The sequence below is a fragment of the Leiobunum rupestre genome, chromosome 11 (assembly GCF_980474605.1).
Source record: "Leiobunum rupestre chromosome 11, qqLeiRupe1.1.hap1, whole genome shotgun sequence".
NCBI lineage: Eukaryota > Metazoa > Arthropoda > Arachnida > Opiliones > Sclerosomatidae > Leiobunum > Leiobunum rupestre.
Window position 1 is genome coordinate 31,703,495 of NC_143394.1, and position 23,144 is coordinate 31,726,638.

Here is a 23,144-nt window from a genome sequence, read left to right on the forward strand (position 1 = left end):
TCTCTCTCTGTCTGTAGACTGTAGCTCACTGGTGAGTAGTCTGGGAGCGTGCTTTTGAGGTAGGATGCGTGAATTTGGTCATACCGGTTATTTGGGTCTATCTCTCAGCACAGCTGTGTAGAACGCGCCGATTTTTTAGTTCTCCCTCAAAAGTTCAGCTCGATTCGTGACGCATTCGCTGGTTTATTTTTCGTTGTTAGCGACTCACTACGCCATAAGATGCTTAGCCAGTGTTTTAGTTTATGATACGTAATTCGTATTTAATCTCGATACCTCGTTCTCCCCTACGATTTCGCGTCGCATTTTTACCTTAAAGGATTACCGTTACTAAGCCTTGGCCAAAATTTACAGGTATTTTTTTTATTTTTATTTTGAAAATTTCTATGTATAATATATGCCTAGTTGTCACGCTTGATTTTAGTAATTTATCGTTGCCGCAACGAGTATGTAAAGTAAAATGTAATGCCAATTTTAAATATTTAGCTAGATATTTCGGATAAGGAAAAAACGAAAATTTTTAACGGGAAGTTCTTTAATTTTCAGTTGATGTAAGTTTTTGGGTACCGGTAGTTTTAACTACGTAATTCGAATCGTGGTGGTAGTTTTGCAATTATAATTTAGTCATATTTTCAACTCGTACTAAAAAAAAAATGAGACGCGATTATCAGTCAAAAATCTATCTCGAAGCTATCTCTACAAAAACGATGGCCTATATTTCTATTGTTATTAAAGCAGATTGATTTGATTATACGAAGCTAAAACAATGGAATGAAGTTTTACGGTCTTATAAGCGTCAAAATAAGGCCCTTCGTAACAGACAACCTAGAAAAAAATCTGAAATTATTTCGTACAGTAATCATTGATCAAGGCCCACGATATATTTATCGATTTTTATCGTTAAATTTAACCATTGAACTATTAGATTTTACGATATAACTAAGAGCCATTGCGAAAGATTTGGCAATTTTGAACCGCGTGTTTTTACACGCGGAATGCCTAAAATTTGCCAAAACTCTCCCGCGAATAGAAACCACTTTTTAGTTATTTTTATTTTACGGTTCAATCACTGTTTTCAAAAGACCCACGTCTTTGAGAAAATGTCGGGGGTAGGCGAATGGGGGAGGCGAATCGTCCTTCTGTACCAGGCCGTTCCTATCTCCACGCTTGTTACGGAAGGGGGAGCCACCAGCGCTAGGGGGCGCCGTAATAGACCGGCGATACAACTTGCTCAGTCCTAGACGAACCGAACACCCAAAGAAAAATTAAAACAAGCTGCTCCCCGGTTATCTCCCAGTTCGCGGTATTTAAAACTGCACACTCATTTATGGCTTACGGATAAAAATACATTGATTTTAATAGCTATGCAATGACGTCATAGACCAAAAATGTTTATTTCATAAGTTAATAGAACATCTATTTGTTCATAAGTAACACACCTTAAGTATACCTCTTTCTATTATAATTTATGGCTTACGGAACATAGTAAACACATTTTAATAACTGTGCAGTGACGTCATAGACGATAAATGTTTATTTCGTAAGTTATTTGATTTAGATTTTACATTGGTTTGATCATAAGTAACTTACCTTAGCTATACCACGTTCTATTCTTGAGTAGCAGTCATTTATGACTTACGGATAAAAATGAATTCAAACGGATTCAAATAGCTATGAAGTTACATCATAGACTCACAGACTTTTTTTTTAATTAATTAATAGATTTATATTCAACATCTGTTTTTTTCATAAGTAACATAACTCATTAAGTATACCACGTTCCGTTCTTCTTCAGAATTTTTTGAATAATAGTCTACTACGCCAATGACTTACAACTCTTAGCACTATTTACCACTTGGTAAATAGTTTTTGAAACTGACCCGCCGACAGCCTTATTTATCGAATCGAAACTTAAATTTGGCTATTATAAATACTGATTTCCTTTCCGAAGTTAGTTATTTTAGTAATTGTACGTAACTTTCCAGTGACGAATTTATCGTTCCCAAAACATCCAATTACCCAATGTACTATTGTTCAGTGTCGTACTTACAACAATTAAGTTACTTATGCTTAAATATAAACCAGGAAAAAATGACCATTCTTATCGTAATCGTTTATCTCTTAAACAATATAGGTCAAGGGCAGAATTTTGAGTTGAAAGAAAACTGAACTCTAACTAATAAAATTAAACAAGGAGAGTACCCGAGGTGTTTATGGCCAATTTGGTTCAAAGTCGGACGTAATGTAGACCTATATGAGATATGAAATTTCCCAAAAGGAGACGTTGCACTAGCCATTCGATTTGCCATGACAACCGAAAATGTTTTTGACCACTTAAAACAAAATAAGATTTTTTCCTTGTTTTACCCAAAAATTGTTACAATTTTACCCCAAAAATTGTTACAATTTTACCCCAAAAATGTTTCAATTTACTCAAACTTTATGAAATTTACCTAAATGCGTGAATTAATTTTTTTTTAAATTTTCGTACCGAGAAAATCCCATGCTTTTTAAAATGGAGATTTTTTGTTTTAAGTGGTCAAAACTATTTTCGGTTTGCCATGGCAAATCGAATGGGTAGTGCAACGTCTCCTTTTGGGAAATTTCATATCTCATATAGGTGTACATTTCGCCCGACTTTGAACAAAATCGGCCATAAACACCTCGGGTATTCTCCTTGTAAGAATGGACATTGCTTGGGATTCCGTAAGCCCTCTTCAACGTGTCATCAAGAATATAATGACCGGTATTGGTCTGTTAATCGAACCTTTCTGGAATAATTCCTGTTCGTCGACTCGCCACCAGCGGCTCTTGATTCTTTTTGGGAGGTACTGATCGCCAATTCGCCATAGGGCCAGTCGGTTTCACTTCCAAAGACGTTACTCGCAAATGGGCGTTGCATGCCGGAAACACTTCATTACGTATTCATCTTTGCAAGATGTTGACCTTTGTTCAGTAGCGTACCCAGGGTTTTTTGTCGCCCTGGGCTAAAATTCTTGAAAGATGTCCCATTTTTGAATAATAATTACCTTCATAAATATTTTACCATATTGGACATAATGCTCATACCCTCAGTGGAACATTCTGGCCTGGATTTTACCTTATTGGACATAATGGTCATCACAAAAGTGAATTTAGTGCAGGGCCCCCAGAGGTCCTATAATTCCTATAAAATCCTATATTTTCAGAAATGTCCTATAACATCCTATATTTATAGCAAAATCCCCAAAAAGTTCTATAAAATCCTATAATTTTGATATTTTGCCCATTTCAAATCCCATCACTCAGTATATTTTTGTGATAAAATGGTTAAATAGTGAAAATCAAAGATTTATTTCACAAAATATATATTTTGTTTTTAAATACATAAAGTTAGTAAATGAAAAAGCATACATAGTCCTATAAAATGTCATAATTTAAAAAAAATATTCCTATAAAGTCCTATATTTAAAAAATATAATCCTATTTTTTCTACAGGGCTGATACTGGGTTACCTTTTTTGAAATCGGTTACTAAAAGTTAATATTTGTCTAATTTGGTTACTAAAAGTTAATATTTGTCTAATTTGGTTACTAAAAGTTAATATTTGTCTAATTTGGTTACTAAAAGTTAATATTTGTCTAATTTCATTACTAAAAGTTAATATTTGTCTAATTTGGTTACTAAAAGTTAATATTTGTCTAATTTGGTTACTAAAAGTTAATATTTGTCTAATTTGGTTACTAAAAGTTAATATTTGTCTAATTTGGTTACTAAAAGTTAATATTTGTCTAATTTGGTTACTAAAAGTTAATATTTGTCTAATTTGGTTACTTAAAGTTAATATTTGTCTAATTTGGTTACTAAAAGTTAATATTTGTCTAATTTCGTTACTAAAAGTTAATATTTGTCTAATTTGGTTACTAAAAGTTAATATTTGTCTAATTTCATTACTAAAAGTTAATATTTGTCTAATTTGGTTACTAAAAGTTAATATTTGTCTAATTTGGTTACTAAAAGTTAATATTTGTCTAATTTGGTTACTAAAAGTTTCTATTTTGAAATTTATTAGGTTATCTCTACGAAAAAATATTTTACCATATTTAATTTTAGTACTACCCATAGAAATCAGAAACACCGTCCTTTATTCGTAACGAAGGTAGGCTTTTTTAGTTACAAAACTAGCGGGAGAGGCCGCCACCGGCGGATTCCGTAGAAATGTAACTTATGTCTACTCCTATTTGGCAGCCACAATTGTATCTCGTCTAAAAGATCGTCTGCTTAGTTTATTATTATTATTTCTTAATTACTTTTATCGTTCTAGCTTTTAGGTTACTATTTTGGAAGAGGTTAGTTACTAAAATAAGTTATGAATTTGAGTATCAGCCCTGTTCCTATAAAATATTGAAGATTTGAGTGTTAGTGTCGAATTTGGCCAAAAGTGGCTAACAATTATTTTACTATAGGAGAGATTATGGTTAGTGTGTGTTGTTCCTTGGGAAATATTAATACTAACATTGTTTAGTGATCAGTGTAAACTAACAATTGTAAGTAATATTCACAATAAAATTAAGCCGACTAGAGACCCTGGCTGTAAATATTTCTAGGCTCTTTTGGTTTTTGCGTTTACTATGTAAAATAATGGAATAATATTAAATATTGTATCTTTCACTTTTAATTTTATTGAATTTATAGATTTGTATACAATTAATAGCTCTTTTCCTTTATAATTAACAGATATTTTACTTTTATGAGATAGCTAATCTTGAATTAACTACAACACAACTCTGATTTTCTTAAAATAATGAAATAGAGAATATATATATAATATTATTCTTATTCTATAACAGCTTTATCCATTTTCTCTATTTCATTATTTTGATTTAAAATTAGGTTATCCTTATTAGCATTTTAATTTTTTTTAAATATTATCAGAAGTAAACAAACATGTAGTAGATAGAAGTATCTAACTAGACCATAAAGGTTAGATATGTTCTCATAGGCGCGAATTTCCGCATAAATCTATGGGTGGTATTTGCGAAAGGTTTAGTGAATGCTCTCTAACTCTAATCTAATAATATTTCACCTAACTCTAATCTAATAATATTTCACCTAACTCTAATCTAATAATATTTCACCTAACTCTAATCTAATAATATTTCACCTAACTCTAATCTAATAATATTTCACCTAACTCTAATCTAATAATATTTCACCTAACTCTAATCTAATAATATTTCACCTAACTCTAATCTAATAATATTTCACCTAACTCTAATCAAATAATATTTCACCTAACTCTAATCTAATAATATTTCACCTAACTCTAATCTAATAATATTTCACCTAACTCTAATCAAATAATATTTCACCAAACTCTAATCTAATAATATTTCACCTAACTCTAATCTAATAATATTTCACCTAACTCTAATCTAATAATATTTCACCTAACTCTAATCTAATAATATTTCACCTAACTCTAATCTAATAATATTTCACCTAACTCTAATCTAATAATATTTCACCTAACTCTAATCTAATAATATTTCACCTAACTCTAATCTAATAATATTTCACCTAACTCTAATCTAATAATATTTAATCTAACTCTAATCTAATAATATTGAGCGAACTATTTTTCCGGCGTAGTGGGAAAAATCCCCACCTTTGGTAGCGTTCCAAGCTAACAGTGACTTCGAGTATAGTAAGCAACTTAGAGACAAATTATGTATTTCCGTAGATTTCGCAATTTAACACGTGTGACGTGTGAAATTATTCTCCCTTCTTTCGGTTACGTTAATTTTATGGGCTGGTTTGGTTTTTGAGCCACAAGTGCGAGGCAATTTTTCGGCTTATTTTACGCGTGGCCCCCTTCCTCGGGAACCCCACGTCGCCGTTATGAATTCTCGAATTTATGAAAGCCGAGGCTCTGTACTAAACAGCGTTACGCAATGTCAAAAAAATATCTCTGTGGGAAAAGTTTGAAATATTTATATGTAGGACTCTTCCTGCGTCGGTCGTTGGCCCACTTAAGAGTAAATACATACCAACTACTCTTTCAGTGTTAATGTACGTGATTAACGAACGGGGATTTGCCGTTTTGCAGTCGCACGATTTGACATCGACTCTTTCTTGACAAGATCTTATCGATGCCGTTTATTTTAAGGCAGTGTCGTTGTTAGCACGCGACGAGACCAACAAATCAAAAATATATTTATCTCCAATTCGATAATATCCAATTAATTTGGGATAAAAATGCTAAAATTTTCAACAGAAATTAGGAATATTTTAAATTTACCATTTACTAATAAATTTTAAAATTGACAAACGTGAAAATTTACTAATTAATTTGAATAATGAAAAATTGGAAAATTTACCGATAAATTTGAAAAAGGTCAAACGAGAAAATTTACTAATTAATTTGAATAATGAAAAATTGGAAAATTTACCGATAAATAAAAAATTCAGCAAACGCGAAAATGTATCAATAAATAAGAAAATTTAAAAATAAATTGATAATTGACAAATAGTGTTAATTTACCAATAAATTGAAAATTGAAAATTCGATACTAGAGCGGATTTGGGAGCGGCCTGAAATCGGTGGAATCCGCCATTTAAGATCATTACTTCCCCTTTTTAAATTTGAATATAAGCGTTAATTAATCTAATAAGGCGTTTCATTGTTTACGGCGTTCCTCCCATTAAATGAAAGCTCGCAAAGGGGAGAAAGTGCCGGCAAATCAACGGAGCGAAGCGCCTTCTGGAAAATTTTCCTTTGAAGGAAACCGACAATTTATTTATTTTCGGCGCGCGCGCTTTCCCGAATACCAAAGCTGTTCATTATTTAATGGCGGCGAACCACTCTGTTTCTTAATACGAAGTGGAAATTTTATTAATTTAATAAATATTTATATTTTTCGCCCTCGAATTTGTAAGAATAAAATATGACTTAATAGGGTAATGGCACTTCTTAGGTTTATAATAATAATCTGCTAGGCTAATACCCAAGGCACCATCTTAGGCGTAGGAGCAACAAACACAAGGAGAACGCTAAGGCAGGGTTGTGTACAAATTTAATTGGACGAACCTTAAAGGGGAAAGGTCAAGCTTTAACCAGTTAGATAGCCCTAAAGCCCGTTATAAACTAAAATTTATGGCGAAAACCGCATCAAAAAATATTAAGTGGTTAATTTTTAATAAAATAAAGAAATTTCGGGAAATTGAAAAGCGCGCGTCCGCTGCGACACCTGGTGAGAAATCGGTGAGTCAGAAAAACAACATGAAACGCGTGTGGCTGAAGACGCGAAAGTTTTGTTTTGCACGGGCGGCGCGTTCCAGTTATACGAGACCTAAGCCTAAATTGCGCGATTTTAAAAGTTAGGATAGTTCGCAATTCGCTCACTAAGGTGCTGCTGGCGCTGGCGTTACACCTTAAGATGGCGGCGAAAATTAAAACCCAAATACTTAGCGTTATTTTGCGTTTCAACATTTTAGGCCAAAAACTATTTTTTCAAGACAAAATAAGGTACGTGTAAGTATATTGAACGTCTTGTTGATCTTTTGATATGCAAATAAGGCGATATTTGGAAAAGCTTGACCGTTCCCCTTTAACGCTGAACGTTTTACGGAAAAGGGGGAAGACAATTTCCGAATTTTCCCCTTCTAACCAGTGTAAATGCTCGACTTTTGACGGGTTGCGTTCTCCTTGGGTGGGGTGCTGTGTTTGTTCATGGACACTGTGTCCATGGTTTGCTACTCCTAGATGCCACGCGAGCCAACACTAACTATTACCGTTAAGCTCAACAAGTTTTTATGGAAGGGGAAACCGAAGAGTTCGGAAAAACCCCTTAAACCAGTGGGGAGAGAACTTGCAAACTCATCGCGGAAGGAGTTGTTCCGAGTTCATACCCACAGTAACCCACTGCCACAAGCTTGGATCGAACGCGGCTCCTCTCGCTGCGAGGCGAAAGTGCTGACCACTCCACCACATTTAGCAGAACATTTAGTACCACCTGACCATTCTTTCAAGTTAATAGTTGATTTTATAAAATAAAACGTGGTCTTGCCCAACTTGTTAAAATGTTGCTCTTACGTCACAAGACCCAGCTTTATTAGTGTATTCCTCGCACGAGCGATTTGCACGCGCTCTAGAAAAATCTATATTCCTCTGGCTAGTGTAGCGCGCGCTCGTAGGCTTGTCAAAGTAAGAGACTGTGACGTAAGAGCAACATTTCAACAAGAAGGCCACGTTAGTTTATAAAAAGAACTATTCGGTTTGAATTTAATTTAGAAACGAAATCTGATAATTCTGTTGTACTCGTACCTGGTTAAATCATTTCTGTCCGGTATTGACGGCTGGTTATTGAGCATAGCACCGCGAAAGTGCTAACCACTCTGCAACCCCATGACTTCCTTGTTGGTATACAATTGTTTTATATATATTTAAAAAATTCTGGTGACGTTCTATGACGTCATTAGTGTTAAGTTATTTAAAACAAATCCCTAATGAGCAGTGATGCCAGATCGCGAAAATGAAATAAAAATTTCCCTTTTTGGGCCCTAGTTTTCCTGAGGAAAAGTAGTTTTAATTGTTTTCAAAATAATCATTCCTGTAGGCCCCTAATATGGGAAATAAAGCGCCATCTAAATTCTTAATCTCGAACTATACATCCATATTTCATCTCTAATATTGTATAATTTTTCAGTTAAGAAAAATAAATAAAATACCAGATATTAGCAATAGTTGATTTTATAAAATAAAAAGTGGTCTTGCCCAACTTGTTAAAATGTTGCTCTTACGTCACAAGACCCAGCTTTTTTTAGTATATTTTGCGCACGAGCGATTTGCACGCGCGCTACAAAACCTATATTCCTCGCGACTGTTGCGCGCGCTAGTAGGCTTGTGAAAGTAAGAGACTGTGACGTAAGAGCAACATTAAAACAAGAAGGCCACGTTAGTTTATAAAAAGAATTACTACGGTTTCTTAAAATTCATTTTGCCATGTTAGGGTAAATAAGCCTGCTATACCTCACAATGTAAAGGTACTGTCGCGCCCAAAAACGTCATTTTGAAATCAGTCAATAGCTTCGCTCTAAAATCAACCCCACCTTGAATTTCATTTCCTTACATTTCACGAATTTTCCGTCTGATTTCCCTTTACCGAATTATCGAGGTCCAAATTGCCCTAGATGTGGGAAATTTCCACCGATCTGGCAACACTGGAAATGTCCGAAAGGGGCGAAACGGAAAAGAATGGCACCCCGCTGCGGGTTTCGTTAATAAGAGACATTTTTTTGAGTCGCGTGCTTCAAACACCCGTACCTTTTCAATGGAAAATTTAAAATGTGAGGGGGGGGGGGGGGCACCAACATCAGCTGCTTCGTATTTGGTTTGTCATAATGACTTTTTATCACGGAGTTGTCACGCCTTATTTACCGGTAGACCGAAAATTCTTCGTCTCGTTTACCTTTCGGTCGCCGTGTTTCTCAAACGTGCGAAAATGACTAAATTCGCGTTTTTTTATCGAAATTTTAAGAAATATTTCATAGAAGAATTTTACGCGTGTAAGTTTGCAGTATTACGTTATAATAATACTAATCAGCTAGGATATTACCAAAGTCACCATAGGTGGCCGGGTTACATTGCGTAGGAGGGTGGTGGCAAGCCCTTCTTGTCACGCCAGCCAACTAACTATTACCGTTAACCTCTACAAGTTTTTATGGGAAGGGGAAACCGAAGATCTCGGGGGAAAACCCCTTTCACCAGTAGGGAGAGAACTTGCAAATACAAGAGTCGAATTGTAATTGTTGCGAGCCCGAGACTGCCCGTAAATTTATAACTACAGTGAGTCCGAGCCCGAGACGGTTTGTAGGTTTTAAATCTACTGAGCTCGAGACCTCACATCGCCGGGGAAATTTAGATTGCGAGCGCGAGCCCTAGACCAGGCTGATAATTGGTGAGACCAAGGTGAGTCCGAGACCAACCGTAAGCTCATATACGAATTCAGTGAGGTGAGCTCGAGCCCAGCTCTTGGCGTTGACCTATGGTTCCGAGTTTTGCACCCCGTGCCACAAGTTTCGAAGCGAAAGTGCTAACCACTCCGCCACCAAATTTATATCATAGTCTGTTGTAGAGTGATTGCAGCTCGTCTTGCTTCGAGACAAAAGTGCTAAACACTGCGCCCCCCCCCCCACTTATATCATAAGTAACAAAATAAAGTAAGTATGACACTCAACGAGTTCGGTTAATTATAGTCTGTTGCAGGGTGAGAAATAAGGATTTTTTTAAACTGGACCTGTGGCCAGTTCAGCCTAGGTATTTTAATTAAAAAACTGGCCACTGGCCGCTTACCATTTTTAACCTTCAAAATCAAGCTTTCATAATTTATGATCAAATTATCCATTCTTGACCATATGTGCTATAGACCGGACACGAACAAGCCTACTGAGAGAGACTCTTTATATTCATTTTTGCTAACTGCTAAATTCGCTTCTTCTATACTGTGTGTAGAGTGTAGTATAGACTGACTCACGACACCCAGTCACCCACCCATACACACCGTTGACACAAGGCCAAGCACACAGCATAGAAGAAAAGACCAAACAATTTTATTGATTAATATAGTATTTACTTAATGAACTAAAATCTTGAAGGGAAAAAAGTTTGAGTTAATTAAGTGGTCACTAGGGCCACTAACACCCCAACATTTAATTTTTAAATTGGCGATTGGAATGTGATAGTGCCTTATTTCCCACACTACTCTGTTGTAGAGTTATTGTTTAATCGGAAGTCACGTATATTATTGTTAAATTAAGTTTGATGGCTATAACTACGGGCGAAAACACGTCCAAGTCTAAAATATGAAAATAACTAACTCAGGGTTGCCACACGTCAGGGAAAACAGGGAAAAGTCAGGGAATTTAAAAATGGGCCTGGAAATGTCAGGGAATTTTAAGAATTGGTAAAAATTCAGGGAAAAGTCAGGGAATTCAATTTTATCTTGGCACTTTTTGAAGGTAATTTAACTCTAGATCTATGACAAATTCCACGATTATCATTTATTTCCTTGAATGTTTGGCTAATTTTTTCAACATTGCAATAACCTTTTTACTGAAATATAAGTCCATCTAAATTTATTAACTTCTGATAAAAGTAAAATATAAAAGAAAAATTTTGGCCTTAATAAGTCAGGGAAAATCTCTTAATAATGGTCATTGAATTTGAATCTGAAAATTTTGTGGCAACCCTGTAACTAATATAATCGTAAATTCAATAGTCAACCGCTTTACCAGTCCTTAGCCACATAATAATTTAAATGGTCCTTGGCCAAACAGACTATCATTAGCGTTGTGAGAATAGGAAGTGTCATACTTATGTTTATTATGTTACTTATGTAGAATTGGAAAAATTAAACGGGTATTATTAATTACTCCGCTAAAGGGAATAGAGGCATGGGTATTTGATGTGGAACACCAACACTTAAAATATTGGCCGCTCCTTTATATGACTTTAGAAATTCCTCAAATTCTTGCTCAAATTGTGAGGGCTCTTCCGTAAAGAATATTCCCTTGATCGGTGAAAACTGTGGCAAGTATCGGGATATTTACTTATTCCTAAATCATATCAACATTCAAACGATTATATGCCCATTTAACCTGCCAAGTCACTTGTTTCAAGCTCATTACGTATTATCAAAAGTAACATAATTACCAAAAGTGTGTCAATGTAATCGTTTTTCAAATACATTGGGGAGGGAAGGAAGTTCAAAAGTAGAAACAGTAGCTGAAAACTATTCGTGAGTTCTGAACCGTTCAACCAGTCCCCATGCGCACTATTCGGCAAAAAAAATTCTAGAACTACCCAAATGCAAACTATTCGCAGACAAGAACCTCTTGTTGAACCGTTCGGAACCGTTCTTAATGGTACCTGCTCAAGAGCAAGTACTGGTCGGAACTCAAGGTTGAAATCTCTAAAATTCGTCTGCACATCGGGCTGCGTACGTCAAATCCGACGAATCACAACTATTCGTACAAAAGTTCTGAACTATCCAGAACTTTTGCGTGACGTTACAGCTCAGTCCTAGGCTGTTCTCTTAACGGTTCAGAACTCACGAAAAGTTTTCAGCTAGTGTCGCCTGGTGAGAGCTTCGAGAACTACGGAAGCACTTGGGAAGGCTAGTAAGCTTATTGATTTTTGGGCACTGGACAGAAATGTTACCGCCATCTATCAACGTTTTAATACAAAACACCGAAGAACGAACCAGAAAATGGGTGTATCGCGAGGTGTATCGTCCACTCTAATCTAGCCTTCTACGCGGCACACTTCTTGTAATTATGTCACTTTTAGTATTATACATGTATATTGTTTCCAAATAAAATCTCTTCGTGATCATTGACTAAAAACAAGAACTAAAAAGGTTTGAAAGATAAATTCCTGATGTCTGAAACGTCTACCTAGTTTTTTTATATATTTTTTTCAATTTGTACAAAAGCGGCCTTTACAGAAAGCTAATTTCAAAACCGCCGTATTGTTAAAAGTGGTTTACCGTGAACTCAATTAAAGCGTATACCGACCAAATAAAAGCGTTATACAATTGGACAAAAAAACAGCGTTATTTTTCAATGAAGTACCTCACGTTTCACCCTTAAAGTTTTCCCTATCTTTGGCGTTTTCACGGATGAACTTAGCCACAGTCGACGCGGGTGCCGTACTGTCTACAGACATACAATCCAGTCAAGAATTAAAATACATTTGATCGCATTTAGGTCATTACCTTTAGCCTTAAGCTTGCTTTTTAAAAACGAGTCTTTTTAGGGTTCTTTATTTTCTTTTTTCATTAGCTATATTTATAAATGTTACCAAATATCGTTTTCGTTTTCAAAAAGACCTCGAATTCTTTCTTTCCCCGCACTAAGCCGTGACACAAATTCTACCTCGAGAAGATTTTTTGCTCTATTTTAAGCCGAGATAAATTAGGACTCGTATTTTAAAGATATAATGAATGTCATTATAATGTCATTATCGAATCGAGATTTTTTGAACGTTTAATTTCAATGTGGTTATAAACAACGCATCTCTTTTTCAACGCACGAAATGTTTTGACCAATTTTTTTTCTTGTGAAAACAAAGGTGAAATAAAATTTTAAATTATTAACGTTTTTAAAATAAATCTCAATAATTTCTTCTGTAAAAATATTTCGCACCTCGAAGTTTTTAAATATAACTAAAAGTAAATAAGTTAGGTTGTAAGCTTACACTTCTGGCAAAAGCAAATTAGGATTTTTTCGCATTAATTTGCATTTATTTTAAATTTAATCGAAATCTAAATTTTTCTTAATTATTACAAAATCTGTGTCAATGTTTATGAGCGATATTGTAAGCTGCAAAGCATCCAAGCGATATCGGTAACCATGCTTTTATAGTAGCAGGGCATCGTTATCAGTTATCCCTTATTTTTGTATTTGTAGGTGGTGAGAGGAAAGGTAACTGTCGGCTCAACTTTCTTTTCATTCATGTTGTTATCAGCGAGGAAATTGAAATTTGCACCTGCCCGAGAAAGTTCTAATCGAGTTGCTGAAGTCGGCTGGCTCACTTCGCCAGCAGAGTGCTAGCTCGAAGACCCGACGAAGCCAGAGATTTCATCGCGGGGGTGACCGGATTCACCAGGATGATTCGACACGCCAATATCTTGAAATGGGCCCAGAACAACAAAAACGGATCCAAAGGCTGTAAGAGGAAACTTTTGCCTTTTACATTTTTTTCTCCCCATCAGTTCGAGTTTTTCGTCCTGTACTTCTACCACGTTGCGGGTTTTTTATGACGTGATATTTCGCGGACCGCCGCTTCTAAGTTAAACACAGCTGAAACGTTCAAGAAGAACGGTAAATAGGCTTAGCATTTGTTTTTGGAAAGCCCGGCAACGGTCGGATAGTGTTAAGATTATCGTGACGTTTGCAGAACTGATTCGGGTTTTAGCCGACGTACAACTGGTAGACCAGTGTCTTGCCACTTTTAATATTAATTTAATATTAGCATGTCCTTGAAAACGTACGTCAAAGAGATCTGTTTTGGGGATGCGAGCAGAACTCACCGTAAGAAAATTTGTCTACTTATACTGGCGTGATCGATATTAAAAAATTGGTAAAGATTCTACTGAATCGACCACTTTACTCCCCCAATTTTTAGACCCCTATATAAATTTTCAAGCTGAATGTTGATTATTATTTGATTTTTGAATAGTAATCCATTCGCTATTCAAAAAGTGAATTTTTACTCATACGGGTCCTTCTCCTTGTAAAATAAACCCTCTGTGTTTTGCATTCATTAGCGAGTAATAAGATTCTGAAGCGAAAATTAATGATAGTTTCTCGTTCACCCAGCGAGCCGAATGTGGATGCACCCACCCGAAGCTCTTCAACAAGGCCACGTCGCCTACCTGGTGAAATTTCTCGGCAATACAGAGGTAGAACAACCCAAAGGAATTGAAATTGTGAAGGAAGGAATTAGGAAATTGAAGGTCTGTTTATTCACATTACAATAAATTCTTTACTTCAAGATCGCTGGTAAATAATCAAGCCAATGTGTGATAATTTATAGTTTAGTCAACAACTGCGAAGATCCGAGGGTGCCAAGATGCCCAAGGTCGAATTAACCATATCAGTGGACGGAGTGGCGATCCAGGAACCAAAGACTAAAGTAATTGTTACTGTACAGGGTTGCCAAAGTCGGGGAATTTTAATAATTTCTAAAAAGTCATGACAAATTCAGGGAATTTTAATTTATTTTGAAAATTTTATTGAGTTAATCTAAAAATAATATAAAGCTAAAAATTGTCGGATATTGGCGTTAAAAAGGTCAGGGAGAATCTCTGGAAACAATCCGGGAAAAGTCAGGAAATTTTACCGTGAAAAATAGGTACTTCGCAGCATGACGTCACGCCGTACGTTTGGCTATGGCCGCCATGCTGGTATTATTTTTTTCCAATTGGAAAAAGTATGGGTGACGTATTATCTCCGAAATGCTGCCAAGTCTCTATTGTGGCAGACCCGCAGTACACCTCCCCTCGTTAGAAAAAATACCTAAATATTGAAACCGACGCTCTATTTTTATAGAGGATATTTCATCAGTATCCGCTGCATCGCATATCCTACTGCGCCGATGACAAATCTGATAAGAAGTTCTTTAGTTTTATCGCGAAAGAAGCCGATAACGATAAACACAGCTGTTTCGTCTTTGTTAGTGACAAGTTGGTGAGTGTATGTTGTTACTTCGACCCGTATCTCGAGAAGAAAATACTAAATATTTAAATTTTTCTCGATTAATTTAGTCCGAGGAAATCACTTTGACGATTGGGCAAGCCTTCGATTTAGCTTATAGACGATTTCTAGAGTCATCGGGCAGAGATTTGGAGATGAGGAAGCAAATGATCATCTTGCAGAAGAAAGTGCAAGATCTAGAGAAGGAAAATGTCGAACTGCGGAAGAGGCTGTCAGATACGCTGAAGAACCGAACGAACGACAACGTCGACAGCCTGAACAAACAAAACCACGTAAGTGCCACTGGAAATTATCCTTTTCCTTGATTTTGAGTAAAACTTGGTTCGCAAATAGAATAATTCATCGTCATCATCGCCTTTTACGTTTGTAAAGGGAACGACAACGGCGCTGGACAAGTCTTTGTCCACGAACAACTCGACGCGAACCGTGCCGCCAATTCCACCGAGAAACGACTTCAACAGCAGCCTAAATCCTACGTCTCCTTCTCAGGTGAGACAGAAATACCAGAGATCCTGCGCTTATAGAGATATGAAACTCCCAATACTCCCAGCGAAACTCTATTTTTTGCCGACGGTGGCGCCTCTCGACGTCTGGGAGAAAGCTATTGCGATTCCATAAGCGAAAAATGGGTTTTCTCCCGGCCAACCGGCGGCGCTGATGCTTGAATTTTTCTTGACTGCTCTCGAGCGCTCTAGATCTATCTGATCAACATTTTATGTTCCATTTTCGTGCTCGGATATGCTCCGATCAAGTTTCGCGTGTTTCATTTCCTGCTCTCGGGTGCTCCGAGATCGCCCAAAACCAATCGGCCGATCGAGATCGTAGCAAATTTTTGTGTGTTCCTTTTAGATTTTTTGACAAAATGGCCGACCAAGACACGAAAATTCAAATTACTAGCAGACGAAAAAAAAGCGCGGTAATATTTTTATGTAATGTTCCATTTACGGTTTTACTCTATTCGATTTGGGCACGGCCAACTTTGAATTCTCGCGCATCTCTCGCGCTACAGCGGCCATCTCATTCGTTGACGTTCCTGTGTTAACCTATGAGCAAAAGATGTGTATGACGGCCATCTCATTCGTTGACGTTCCTGTGTTAACCTATGAGCAAAAGATGTGTATGACGTCAGCGCCCCTAGCGGATTATTATTTTTAGTATAGTTTTTACATTGGGGACAATATAACCACCGAGCGTGGCGCTGAACTCCTACACATTATAGTACAGTTTATAGGGGGAAAATCCTTGCTCGCGGAATTTCGACGAATGTGTTGGCCGTAGTAGCGCGAACAGCGCGTGATCAAAGTTGGCCGTGATTTGGGCGAGATCTATGACGTCAGGGACAGATTCGGAGCGAATTTCGAGCAATTAAATGGAAAATGCTATTAGTGATCAATATTTTTTGGGCCTCTCTCCAGTAAATTTCAAATAGGGCCGTGGCGCACTCGGTCTCCAAATTTTTATCAAGCGCCATTTCTAGAACGACAACATATTTTTTATGAACTTCAGAATAAGAAATTAAGGCTAATATGTGTAGCACAAGTCTAGAAATAGGGCTGAAAAAAAAAACGTTCAGATCAACTATCATAAGGTATGGAAGGAAGAGGAAACATCAGAGTTTCACCCAAATTTCTCTAAACACCAGTGTACCCCTTTAAATTCGGCATTTTTCTCGCTAGGGGCGCGTATCTTTTTGGTTATGACGTCAATTCAATGTTACACCACAAACAGTTTTCAGTAATCATTTTCACACTTAAGAATCATAATTATTCACTAATTGAAATACTAAATGATCTTAGAACGTTTCTTTCTCTGTACCAACAGGAACTCTTCCAGTCAATTACCCTGACCCCGTCATCTCAACCGACGGTTGGAAGGAAACTCGAAAATTTGCTCTTAAATGACATGGATGATGAATTCGACCCACGCAGGGAGTCGCCGCCATTGCCGCAAAGACCGCAAACTAATGGAGTTTCTGGTCATAATGGGCATTTTGAAACCAATGGAAATGGTGAGTTTTTTTTAGCCGAAGACAATTGATACATCCTGGACAACTTTCCACCCCAAAAGAACGATCAGATACTCAATCTGGATGTATCTATAATTTGTCTTTGCTTAAACCAAACCGTTTTTCGTAATGTTGATTTAAATGATTTTATCCCTCATAGTGAAAGATTTGTTTGGGGCTGAGCCTTTTAGTCCCCAAAACAATAACATAAATAAGTCAGGTAGCGAAGACCCCTTTGGTATGGGAGATTTCAATAACACAGCTGATTTGGAAGTTGCGATAGGGGACATTGACAAGAAGTTATCCGAAATGAGAGTAAGCATTCTATTTAATTAATTTTTGTTGTTTTTATTCAAGGAAATTCAAATTGAAATAAATGGTGTATGTATATTATAGGATGGATTTAGCAGAGGAATATCATTCGGGAACGATGACTTTTCACTAGAAACGCTGGATCCATTAGTATCCAAAACTAATAACTGAAGTTAGGACCCTTTGGTGCGGTTCCCATGACATAAGTCTATCGTTAAATAATAATAATATTAATAATAATATAAAAGAAACCAAAACATTCCTTCAAATTCAGTAGGTCTAAACTTGTTCTATAAAGACCTGTCTTTATGAAAAACGCGGATTTTACAATTTTAAATTGTAAGTAACGTCACTATTTGACATTTTTATATATATAATAATGAACTGTGTGAAATTGGTTAAAAGTAATTTGTTTTAATTATGAAATTACGTAATACGTAAAGGAAAATTTAAAACTTTATATTGATAATGTTTTGGATAACCTATTGAATTTTGGGAACTTTAAATGTAATATAAAATAAATAGCCCAATCAATTTTTCCCAACTAGAATGTAGACCTAATCATTTTCCCGTAGAAGGATAGATGGGAAAACAAAGTAGGCCTATTGCTATTCGCTGCGTTTGTGGTAACAGCTCTCAGGTCCTTCTAAAATTTTTTAACCCTTGAAAACTCTCTATTATTTAAAAAAACTTGGGATGGAAGGAAATTTATAAGCGGTACTATAGAAGTCATATGCAGTAAAGTCTATGCAATGGTTATGTCATGATGAAACGATAAATATCAGAGAAATGGTCAAACGTCTTTTGCTTGCCCCTAAATTTAGCATTATTTGTAAAAGAATTGACCTTTTTTTTAACAATCATCCTTGCTTTGAAGGAAACATCATATTGTCAAATTATTTTTATCATTCACTCCGAATTTGCGCAGACCACACTAAAATCGGAATTGGAAATAGGAAATAAAGCCATAAGAATTGAGTTTCTTAGCAAGATGTTAAATGGTTTAATTTTAAATTAGAATTTTGTCCGTCTATAATCAAAGTTTTAAAGATTTTACTATCAAACTAAAAGTTATTGCAACTTTCTTTGTCTATATTTTAAAGAATTCGTAATTCCTGCTGGGAAAGTAGTATAGAAATTTCATGTGACACTTGGCTAATACTTTTGATCAGCCCCCAAGCAGTTCACAGCCAATTTGGAGTTAGTATTGCTGGAACTGAGTGTAAAAACTTGCTAGTGCTATAACTATTGAAGAGCCAAGCATGGAAAGAAAACAAACCAGTCTATTGCTTGAATTTCTTACAACGTTAAGTAGAGGCATCAAATTACTCTTTATGAAATTCAAAATTGATAAAAAAATACCACCTGAGGGTTGTCCAGGAGGTTATTTTGAAAAGTTTTTTTAATTTCATTGGTGTAAACTGACATGGCTAATGGGTTTATAGTGAACCATGCCTAGAGTAGTTTGTGAAAACATTTAGTTGATGGTAAATTTGACCTAATCGTTTAGAATGTATAGGCTTTTTGTTATGGTTTGAAATTTTAAAAACCTTAGCTACCCTTTCTATACTTGGCAAATTTAAAAAAGTTCTTAATTTAAACATGATTTGTTTCGATGAAATGTCGATTGTTGTTGTATAGATTCAGAGATATACTATGTATATAAAACAAGTTTGTTTATAAAAAATATAAGGCAGTATTTTTTAATTGAACTGAAAACTATTTCTTAATTGTAAATAAATTTAAGGACTAACAACGGAAGTATAATAAAACTGAAGGTGTAGCTGAAGTGCTTATTTCCTCAGATAAAATTTGTTTCAAATTGTTATTTTTACAAGGTTTTACAGTGTCATCATCAAATAAAATCCAACCTTCTTCAACATTGTCACCAGTCATAAGCCAATGTGGCCAACAGCAATCTTTGGTTGAAGAGTCATTTTGAATTTTTTCTCTCTGACGCCTGGTTTGGGGTTGGGTTAAGACATTGTCTTCGAGGAGTAGTGATTTCTGGTGACACTCGAACAAGGCCTTACTGGCTTTGATTAAGGCTACGTAATGTCCCATTTTGACACTCGTCCCAATATGCACAATTACAGCATAGATGTGATAAACATGCTTGTTGCATGGTTGTACACAGTTTGAATGAGAACACGACATAGTCTCTTGAATTGGCAAAGCATTGAGCGTTTTGGTGTAAAGACTGAAACAAAAAAAGGTCAGAAATTCTTTTTTTAATGCTTATCAGCATAGCTAACCCGTAGTTTGCTGTGCCAGCTTGACTAGGATGAAAAATTAATAAAGGTGGAAAGTTTTTAATATTAATTTGAAGTTTAGCTTCTGCATGATGTAAGCAATGATCGCACAAGTATTTATTATCATCCCGGAGACTTCCCTCTTCGCAGACTAGATCTAATAATGTAATTCTTCCACTATCTAATGAAGAAAACTTTCATTAATCAAAAATTTTCAAATTTAACTATAGAATGTGTACCATCTTTTAAGTCTTTAACGTTAAAGGCTAGATCCCAATATTCTTCAATCTTTAATTTAGGTGTTTCGCACTCGCAACAAATTAAAACTGTTTCTAGTAAACCATTTAAGAATTGCTTTTTGAAATCTGTTACGTCGTCTGTGATGGTTTTCCGTTTTCCCCATAGAGTTTTTTTGGTACTTGCAAATTCGGGAACTCCTAACATTATTTTTATTACCCAGCTTAAAAACTCATGCGAATCAAACTGCTGACCAATTTTATAGTCAGAACGTTCCTCTCTAAATTCAAAGTATAATAAAATAATGACATATTAGATCTTTTATTTACCTTACATATTTTAAGACATACTGAAATAGATTGAGAATTTTGTTTACTGCATCAGATATTGAAGGACTATCTTTGGCTCTATTTGAATCTAGTAGTTTCATATCTGCAAACAACTAATGTAAGACTTAATTTCAGTTAGTGCAAAATAGCAACATTTGAAACAATAATTGCGTACATACGCTATGAAGTTGTTTGAGTATTATTGGAATTTGTCCATTTTTCCATAATGAACCCTATAAACAATTTTTTTTAAGGATTACAGTTTTACAGTTAGAAAGTGTAATAGATAAAAAAAAATTAGCAGTAGCTCACAGACCATAATAGTCATTTGATGTAAACAAATTAGATAACCGGGTGTAAATCTTAAAACTTGGGAAACTGCATTGAAAAAACATGTGCTACCCACATTTGGGAGAGTGCACGAAGGAAATGATTGAGAGTTAATAATAGGCTCATGAGAAATACTGTTATTTTTAATATTATTAACATAATTATTATTTTCAGTCTTTTCTGTAGAGGATTCGATATGGTTTTTAACATGTTCTGGTTTATTTCTTTTCGTAGATAATTTTCCGTATCTCGGAATACGTGAAACGTATAATTCGTTATTCATATCGTACTTATTTACCAAACTAAACAAAAAGAATCATAATAAAACAATTAATAATCGCAAAAATGTAATTAACTAAATTAGAAAAGTTAGCAGACGACAGATTTTATACAATTTTTTTATTACAATTTTTGACATTTAAGCTCCGCCCACTATTCAACAAAATGAAAACCCGCTATTTTCGCGGCAAAAACGAAGAAATATGGGTACGTTCAATAACAGTCAACGGAAAAAAACCCGATGGATTTATATTTTCCACCGATGAGCTTTTTCGTCATAGGCTGCGTTCAACAACTCTAAAATAGCTCAGCGCTGAGCTCAACGGTCAGCGGTTTTTTGGTGAACGGGTTTTTTGACTTCCGGTTTTGACGTCACGTTGATCATCGGAGACTCAGCGGAAACATCGGCTGGGCGAGATGGTTTTTCCGTTGCTCATCGGTGTCGTGACGTCATTCGACAAAGTTAAAGGAGGGGTAGCAGACGATATTTTGTTCGTTAAGTCAGCGAACTATATAAATCGTACAACAACTTTAGATTTTTGTGACGTAGCGTTGATTAAAGGGACTTTCAAGAAAGATCTAGACGATTTGAAATACGTCATTCGGTCGTAACTTTGGCTTCACAACGAACGGCGACCGAATGACGTATTTTAAATTGACTAGAGGGTCTCTTGAAAGTCCCTTTAAAAGAACTCAACGATAACTCAACGGTTTTTCTCCGTTGATAGTTGTTGAACGCAGCCCATAATGACGTTGGAAGTTGCTGAACGCTTTTATTCAGTCATCGGTGTTTTTTAAAATGCCGTAGCTTTGATAGTAGTTTTACGTCAGTAATGACGTCAGTCATCGGAAAAACCGACTCTTCCAGCCGATGACTTCGGTGAGTAACCGATGACTATCGTGACGTCAAAACCGGAAACGCGAAAAAGCGTACAGTAGGAAACCGATGTCACCGATTAGTAATCGGTGAGTCCGATGAGCGCTGCTGAACGTACCCTATATAGCGTTTTCCATTTGACTGCTCTCGAGCGCTCTAGATCGCTCTGATCAACATTTTATGTTCCATTTGCGTGCTCTGATCTGCTCCGACCAAGTTTATCGTGTTCAAGAGTCCATGATTTGCCGCTGTCTGGGGCTCCGAGATTCGCCCAAAACCGATCTGCCAATTTCGACAGATCAACGGATCGAGATCGAGATCGGAGCAAATTTTTGCGAAATTGCGTGTTCCTTTTATAGCGTTTTCCATTGGAATTGCTCGGAGACCGCTCGGGATTTTACGATGACGTCAGGACTCTTACTCGGACCGACGCGAAATCCTTGTGAGAGCAAAAAAAGTTGCTCCGTAACTGAAGACAGACCAGTTTTTAGTGGTCCGCGAGCGAGTGATTCCGCCAATGGAGGACGTAACTCGCCCTCGGACCAGGCAAATGGAAAACGCTATTAGATTTTTTTGGCCAAATAGGCAGACCAAGACGCGAAAATTCAAATTACTAGCAGACGAAAAACAACAAAGCTCGGCGGGAATATTTTAATGGAATGTTTCATTTGCGGTTTTACTCTAGTCGATTAGGGCGAGATCTATGACGTCTTTTCGGAGCGAATCTTGATCAATCAAATGGAAAACGCTAATATTGTTTTGGGCTGTCACCGTGTGAATATAACTGAGAGAAGATTATCAGCCTAATCATATATTACTCATAAGTATGCCACTAGCTCTATTTCTTCACTATCGGTTTGTTTCACAGATATTGCGTCATCCGTACCCTACGTAATATTAGACGTCATCGAATCTCAAATGCTGATTATGCCGTCGCTCAATTAGCTCTAGATACTTCTGATAATCCGACGGCCATTATTTTAGTAAACAAACCGGTTTGAACAAAGCTTAGGAGCTAAAATGAATTACTGTCAAGTGCTGTTAATGCCATTAATGAAGATTTCGGAGACTCACATTCTAAAATAAATTTACATTGTCAAATAAAAGAAGCAGATTTATTGAAAAAATAGTTGAAATTCAGGTTGAGCTTTTCTGGGGCATTTACAAGGTTGGAGTCTTTGCAGATTCTTTTGAGCCTAGGTCTAACTCTTCTAGGCTTGGTATGGGTTTTAATAACGCTGGTGGAATAACCCACTTCGACGACTTGT

The 23,144-nt window shown here is 36.1% G+C and overlaps 2 protein-coding genes across 6 annotated transcripts; one reads left to right on the forward strand and one right to left on the reverse strand.

Annotated features, from left to right (window-relative positions):
* ced-6 (PTB domain-containing adapter protein ced-6) lies at positions 1-19,185 on the forward strand. Of its 5 annotated transcripts, none has more exons than XM_090163759.1 (10): positions 1-59; positions 13,447-13,707; positions 14,359-14,495; positions 14,576-14,674; positions 15,091-15,234; positions 15,306-15,527; positions 15,589-15,744; positions 17,077-17,263; positions 17,421-17,575; positions 17,657-19,185. In XM_090163759.1, exons 2-10 carry the CDS (start codon positions 13,647-13,649, stop codon positions 17,741-17,743), a joined length of 1,248 nt encoding a protein of 415 aa, XP_090019885.1. In that variant the 5' UTR covers positions 1-59; positions 13,447-13,646; the 3' UTR covers positions 17,744-19,185. The 5 variants fall into 5 exon arrangements, with proteins under 5 accessions (XP_090019885.1, XP_090019884.1, XP_090019888.1 ...); XM_090163758.1 differs by having other exon boundaries at positions 20-351; XM_090163762.1 differs by having other exon boundaries at positions 20-351; positions 15,628-15,744.
* LOC149922266 (uncharacterized) lies at positions 18,880-21,090 on the reverse strand. The gene is made up of 6 exons (XM_090163757.1): positions 20,707-21,090; positions 20,570-20,623; positions 20,412-20,503; positions 20,064-20,341; positions 19,828-20,005; positions 18,880-19,772 (listed from the first exon to the last, which is right to left on the reverse strand). The coding sequence occupies exons 1-6, from the start codon at positions 21,001-21,003 to the stop codon at positions 19,322-19,324; spliced, it is 1,350 nt and encodes a 449-aa protein (XP_090019883.1). The 5' UTR covers positions 21,004-21,090; the 3' UTR covers positions 18,880-19,321.
* Positions 21,091-23,144: the final 2,054 nt, after the last annotated feature.